The sequence below is a fragment of the Quercus robur genome, chromosome 1 (genome assembly GCF_932294415.1).
Source record: "Quercus robur chromosome 1, dhQueRobu3.1, whole genome shotgun sequence".
NCBI lineage: Eukaryota > Viridiplantae > Streptophyta > Magnoliopsida > Fagales > Fagaceae > Quercus > Quercus robur.
This window is the reverse complement of record NC_065534.1, coordinates 2537882-2545034: the sequence shown is the minus strand read 5'-3', so window position 1 is coordinate 2545034 and position 7153 is coordinate 2537882. Positions and strand designations below refer to the sequence as shown.

The window sequence follows — 7153 nt, the reverse complement described above, 5'->3', positions numbered from 1 at the left end:
TTGATTTTTTTAACAATTTTTTATATTTTCTATAAAAAGCAGTATCAAAATTTTTCTAAAATTTTATATTTACAAATGCTTTAAGATCACCCATTAACGAGACCAAAAATTTAATTAAGAGGCCAAGGAATTGGCATAACAACCTATAGTGGTAAGCCAATTCCTTTTGTCAGTGATGCATTGATTCTAAAACCCACCTTAAAAAAAAAAAAAAATAAAATAAAATAAAAAAAACCTGTAGAGCCAATATATATATATATATATATATATATATATTTTATGGTGAACTGTAGAGCCACTTGATTAAACAATTTTTAGGGTGTAGAGAGATATATAGAGGTGACTTGATGGCTGTACTTGTTTAGAATGTTTAGATAGGCGTGCATTTTGAGTATAGTTAACTTATACCTAGGTAATTAACATTTCTCTTTATGTTTTAGAAGAAAGAGATCTATGGTAGATTATGCATCATAGGAAGGGTAGTTGTTTGTACGCTAAGGATTATTTTTATGGCTTGGTTGATGATAATATATTGATTATTATTGAGTTTGACCTGATTATTTCATTTATTTGGGAGAAAAAAAAGAAAAAAAAGAAAGAGAGAGACCTAATAGGCTTAGATGCAAGTCGTTTTCACACGAAGCAACTAATAATGCCAAAAAACATGTTATTAGTTATTACATCTAATGGACCACCTCATGCATATCTACCTAGTGAAAATTTTCTCTGTTCTACCTGATGTCTCTTGCTATCCCAAAAAATTACTCCTTTTCACACTTGCAACTTTGAAAATTGAATTCTCATATTTGAGGAATACAGAACAGAATTGAAATAGCAAGTTGATAAAAGTTGGTGCGAGCCAACAATTATCAATCCATTGTTTGACACAACCAACCGCAGCTACATGATTTGGGAAATGACACAGAAATTATGGGTGGAGAGGAGCGTTGAAGACCATTAATTTACATCAAGATTCAAGTGGAACACAACAGGGAGACTAAGATTGATATGCCAACTCTCTACATTTCATTTGAAAATGAGAGGATTTTGATCTAAATAAAGAATGGTTAATATTTTGATAAATTTATATTTTGATAATATGAATTTAATATAAAAAAAAATATTTTGATAAATTATTAATTATTTCAAAATTTTAATTCATGACCTTTTATTTTGATATTATGAATTTATGATAAATTATTGATTGTCTCAAATCTTAAACTGTTAAACTATTAAAAAATAATAAATTTAATTATCTAACTGTAATTCTAACACATCTTGATGGAAGTTTCACTCAAAAAAAAAAAATTTCTTAAATGTAATAGACCCCATCTCACTAAAAAATATCTCATTAATAATAAATGCACGTCACAAATAATTGTCTACCTCTCATTATCAAAAAATATTAATCTTACTATGCATGTGAGGGTCGTCATATAATTAGATTTTTTGGCAAGTATAAATTAATATCAACCTCATTTAATGGTACTCAACGATTCAATTTCAACCTTAATTAAAAAAAAATATCTATATATATTTATGATATATGGCCCATGAAATTAAATTATGTTGCTGTTAAGTGAAATCATAATGATGTAAATAGCGTCCCTCAAAAAAAATAATGATGTAAATAGTAACTATATAGCTTGCTATCATGATACAGACATAACAAGCTAGCTTCTTCGATCCGCGTTTAAAAAAGAAAGAGCTAAACCTGGCTGGAGAAGTCCTTTTATGCTGGCAAATTACTCAAGACAGATGGGTTCCAGATCATTTATTATTTGATGTCTTTGAACTCTTGCATATCAATATCTCCTACTATCCCCATCGGTACAGCACAATGCATATGCAACAAGTTTTGTCCAATAAACATCTCCACCAAAAATAAGAAAATAATAATAAATTAAAGAAAACGAAATATAGAATTTATAAACTTCAACATAACATGGTCTTAATTAATTTGAATTCTAGAGACATCAAGATTGTACACAGAATGATGAATTTTGGCCACATGATTGCTCCTATTATTTTCGAGGATACAAGGAATCGTGCCGTAAATATTGTTGATGATTATGACTTTGAGTTTTCAGTCCATTGTTGTGATTAATTAACCCTTATTCAAAATTTAAGAATGCAATAATGGGAATCAACTTAGCATAAATTGTGGGCACTGTGGTCAATTCCTTGAGTTACAAGTTTGTAAAACATGGTATTAGTATAACCCGTGCTCTTGGCTTTGTAGATCATTGCGTATAGAATAGTAATGCTAAGGACCCAATATTTTTCACAATATTTTTTATTTATTTATAATTTTTGTAATTAAAACAAAGTCACTTTTATATACTTCAGCTTTTCACTAATAACAACAGATCATATCAATAATTATGAAAAAATTAATTATGAAAAATGATGTATTTCTACACTAGTGTGGAGAAGAATCGACGGAGACATGAAGCCACTTTACTACTGTGGGCTAAAGAAAACAGCAAGGCAACAGCTCCAAATTAAACCTGCCAAATAAACAAAACCACCACAAAAAAAAAGCTTCTTCCATAAAGTTTTGTTTTAAATAATTAATGATTTATATTTATATTTTTGGACCCAACCAAAACCGAAATGCCCAAGTTGGCCAGGATGATATTTTGTAGAATAGTATTATGATTTAGGGACAAAAGTCTTTGTCTAAGAACTATATAATATTATTATTATTTTAATGCTAATTATGAGCTCAACTTGTACCCCAAGTCCCTCTACATGTCCATCATATATTCATTTATCTTCTTATATATAAGATAGACTCACACTACATCTATTTCAGTCCTGCAAAAGCTTTCATAAAATCTCTCTCTCTCTCTCTCACAGACACATAAAAGAACTCTTTGCTTTGCCTTTTGTGAAAAGGGAGGAGAAATGGGTGCTCTGGACTTTCTCTCAGACTATATCACTATTTCCACCCCAAGGAAGAAACGAAAAGCAATGCAGGTATACATAATCATCCATCCTATCACTCTCTCTATTTCAGTGTCTGTGATGTTGGTCTCTTTGTTTGCTAGCTTGTCCATGTCAAATCTGAATACTTGTTCTTTTTTGTTGTTTTTGTTTTTGTTTTTTCTTTTTGTGTGTGTGTGTGTTGCAGACAGTTGAAATCAAAGTGAAAATGGACTGTGATGGTTGTGAAAGGAGAGTTAAAAATGCTGTTTCCAACATGAAAGGTTCATATCTCTCTCTCTCTCTCTCTCTCTCTCCCCTATTTTTTTTCATAATAAGGCAACAAGTTCTTAGCTCACGTTGAGGATAAATAAGTTTGTGATTTGTGTTACAGGCTCACGGCCTAGCCTAGATATTGAGTTTGTGACAATTTTTGGATTTCTTTTTTTTTTTTGCTAATTAAGTACAGTTTTTAGAATAATTAATACTAGAGGTAGCACCTAAACTTTTTTTTGTAAAGGATTTTGAGTCTCTTCTCTTTTTGAACTTTTTTTTTTTTTTTTTGGGAGAAACTTTTTGAGCTTTCTATATTAGTGTGTTTAAAAATTGAAAATTATTATTTAAAAATATTTATGAAAATACATGTGGATGAAAAAGTGTGTTAAAATACGTAAAATATTATTTAAAAATTAAAAATAATTGTTTAAAAACACAAACCAAACACCTCCTTGTGTGCCTAAAATCACACAATAGATCATATCAAACGCTTGACTTGAGCTGCTTTGGACCTTTTATGGTCTTTCAACAATAGTCAAAATGTCACCGCATATTTCAGCTCCCTCGTGTTGGAAACTGGAAGATGTGGCAGTAACTTTGTTGACTCTTTCTGCCATAAAAACTGAACCAAAACGTAAATTTTCTGCAGACTTCCATTTCCACAACATGTTTTGCTATTTCTAATGAAACTTGTGGTTCTCTTTATGTGATAAAAACGACTTATGTCACACGGCATGGCAGCTGAATCTTGGAAATTGGATCTCCTACTTCACCCCTTTATTAGACTTAGAAAGTTTTAACTACTCCTGTACTTATGACTAAATTCACATCTCTTCATAAACGAAATGCTTAAAAGTTTCGGAGAAAAAGTATATAGTAATTCTTTAAAAAAATAAAACAATAAAAAAAGCTTCCACTACTCATCGTGGAAAGCATTTAAAAAGCTCTTGGACTCACGTACTAAACCTTGCTGTCAGCGTTATGCATACCTTTCAAGTGTATTAAATGCAATGCAAAATCCCATAAACCAAACAAGCCCTTAAAATAAAGCTGTAACCTGCTAGAATAGTACAGTAATATTTCTTTTCCAAAAATTTTCCCAAGCAAATCTGATCAATTCATAGGATATCAATTACTATCAAAAAAAAAAAAAAAAAATCCCAGGATATCTATGCAATCCTTATCAATGTTTTTAAACTATACTATTCAACGTCACCTTTATAACCTCAAACTTATCTCTTTTAGTTTTTTTTTTTTTCCTTACTGAATTATTTAATTTATTTTTTAATTAATAACATTCAAGTGCACTAGTGGATCTTTAACAAATGATCTTATCTTTCATTCAATTATTATAGCTAAGGGTGGTGTTAAAGATTATGCAAGTTTTGATTTGTTATCAATTACCAAAAAAGAAAAAAAAAATCAAATATTTATTTATATTATTTTGCTGAAGTGGTATGAATCATATGGTTAAAGAAAGTGCTAGTTGAGCTATAGTTTATTGGAAATATGAAATTAATTTTGTGTTTTGTTTTGATTTTTCAGGTGCAAAATCTGTGGAGGTTAACCGAAAGCAAAGCCGGGTAACCGTAACGGGCTATGTGGAGCCAAACAAGGTCTTAAAAAAGGTGAAGAGCACCGGAAAGAGAGCTGAGTTTTGGCCCTATGTGCCATACAACTTGGTGGCTTACCCTTATGTGGCTCAGGCCTATGACAAGAAGGCACCGGCTGGTTACGTGAAAAATGCAGTCCAAGCACACCCTATTCCAAATGCAACAGATGAGAAGTTAACTACACTCTTTAGTGATGAAAATCCAAATGCATGTTCCATCATGTAAGCAATTTTAATGGAATAAGGATAGGAGAGAATGAGAATTAGAATCTGTTTTTAGTTGGTACTTTGAGTTTGAATGGAGAGAAGTCTTTTTTTTTTTTTTTTTTTTTTATGTGTTTTCAGCATGTAGATTTTCTTTGAGATTATGTATCACCTTAGTCCTGTTTAATTGCCTAATGAAAAATAGTTTTGTACACACGGCTTGTGTTCTCTTTGGAATGGACGTATTATTTCCTAAGCATCGTTTTAGATTTGATTAGCTTCGGATAGTTGATTTTTTTTTTTTTTTTTTTTTTTTTAAATACAATAGGATTTGAATTTTATGATATATCTATGATAAGCATGGTTTTAGATAATTAGCGTGCGTTTGCGAAGCATTGGGATGAAAAAGTTGTGCATTTTGCTAAAAAATAGTAGGTCCCACGGCATTGTTTATAGACCACTAAATTCAACAAAATGTAGATTTTTAGATAAATTTGGGTCTCACAGTACTATTCACACCTTTAAAAATTATTTTATTATAGTGTTTTTAACAATAATTTTTCAGTTTTCAGTAAATAAATTGTATTCAAACAGACCCTCAATAAGATTTGAATTTTATGATACAAGCTTCTATGATAATTGTTTTTCAACATCAAACAAAGATTGTTGTTAAGTTAATTGGAAATTGGCGGGTTGGATTTGTATGCTCACACATTTATGCTTTCTATATGTAACACTTAACGAATGCATAATGGGAAATAGAAATAGTTGTCCAATTTTCAAAGACATTAAAGTGGAGCAGCTAGGGAATGTATGCACCTTTGTACTTTGTGGCCCATAAAAGGGTGTGAACATAAACACAATTATTAAGCAAAATTCTAATGGGTCAAACTAAATGTAAATAATTAAATAAACACTCTAAATTTCTTTTTCTTATTTGATAATTCAATAGTTGGAAACGAGAGAATTCAACTCTAAACATCTTTGTTAAAAATATCAAGAAGTGCTAGTTGAACTGTAAAGTTCTTGACAACCTACTAAGTTTTTAACAATTCGGGACATATATAGTAGTTTAATTAATTGTGTGAATAAAATCTTTGGTTATGTGTGCTTTGATTGGTTATCATTGAATTATGCAACTCAGTTCTTTTTTCGATTCTCAGTTGTAGTGAACTAGTGATTACACAGTTACCGTCTAAGATTTTAATTATAAAATTAAATTTGCATAAATCTCATTTGTCAAGAGTCGCTGGAGTTGTAAAGTGATATCTCAAAATTTCTTGGTTATACTTTTTTAGGGAATATTTGTTGGATTAAGTAGTCCCATAAAGCTGTATTCTTTTGTTCTCCTTAATATTAGACTTTGATTAGTCCCCTTTAAGCTAAGTCCAGTCTCGGCAACACATACATTCCACGCTTGGTGGCTGAGACACAAGTATAGCCTCAACATGCCTACACCAAACGCAAAAAAATTTCATTTTGTGGCCAGGATACAAACTCACAACTGTTCTTACAATTACCTTTGCGAGTGGCTGAGATTTAAGCATACATTTGGTATGATGTAATAGGCACTATAAGTGAATAACTATTACAAAGAATAGCTATTCTATTAATTTTTTGGTTGTGTTTTCTTTACGGGAAATAGCTATTCCTTATGTAATAGGCATTACAATGAAATAACTATTATAAGAAAAATATTATATTATTATTTGGCTGTGTTTTCTTTACTGAGAATTGTTATTCTTATTCCGTAACCTATCATATTACCCTTTACAAAAATATTCCTAAAAACCCCTCATTGTCGTTTGGCTCAAAAGCTCTCTCACTCTCTCCATATTAGTAGTCCATATTAGTAGAATAGGAAAAGCAACAGACCCATGCATACGTGAAAATGAAGTTTTTGGAACCTAATTAATAATTTTGAATTTTATTTCAGTCCCAATTTAATCTTTTGAAAATGGGGGGATTTATACTTAGTCACACACACCTACGTTATTCCCTAAAATTACCAATCAAATTGTAGTTTTAATTTCTGCATTCCCTTTTATAACCAGAAGCTACTTGTCACTTCATTGATAGAGAACCATACAACATACATTCATATAATCTAATTAAATAAAGGTAATGTAACAT

At 30.5% G+C, this 7153-nt stretch overlaps 1 protein-coding gene across 1 annotated transcript; it reads left to right on the top strand.

Moving 5' to 3' along the window:
- Window positions 1-2801: 2801 nt before the first annotated feature.
- LOC126715588 (heavy metal-associated isoprenylated plant protein 20-like) lies at window positions 2802-5234 on the top strand. The gene is made up of 3 exons (XM_050416277.1): window positions 2802-2982; window positions 3137-3212; window positions 4750-5234. Exons 1-3 carry the CDS (start codon window positions 2911-2913, stop codon window positions 5040-5042), a joined length of 441 nt encoding a protein of 146 aa, XP_050272234.1. The 5' UTR covers window positions 2802-2910; the 3' UTR covers window positions 5043-5234.
- The last annotated feature ends 1919 nt before the right edge of the window (window positions 5235-7153 follow it).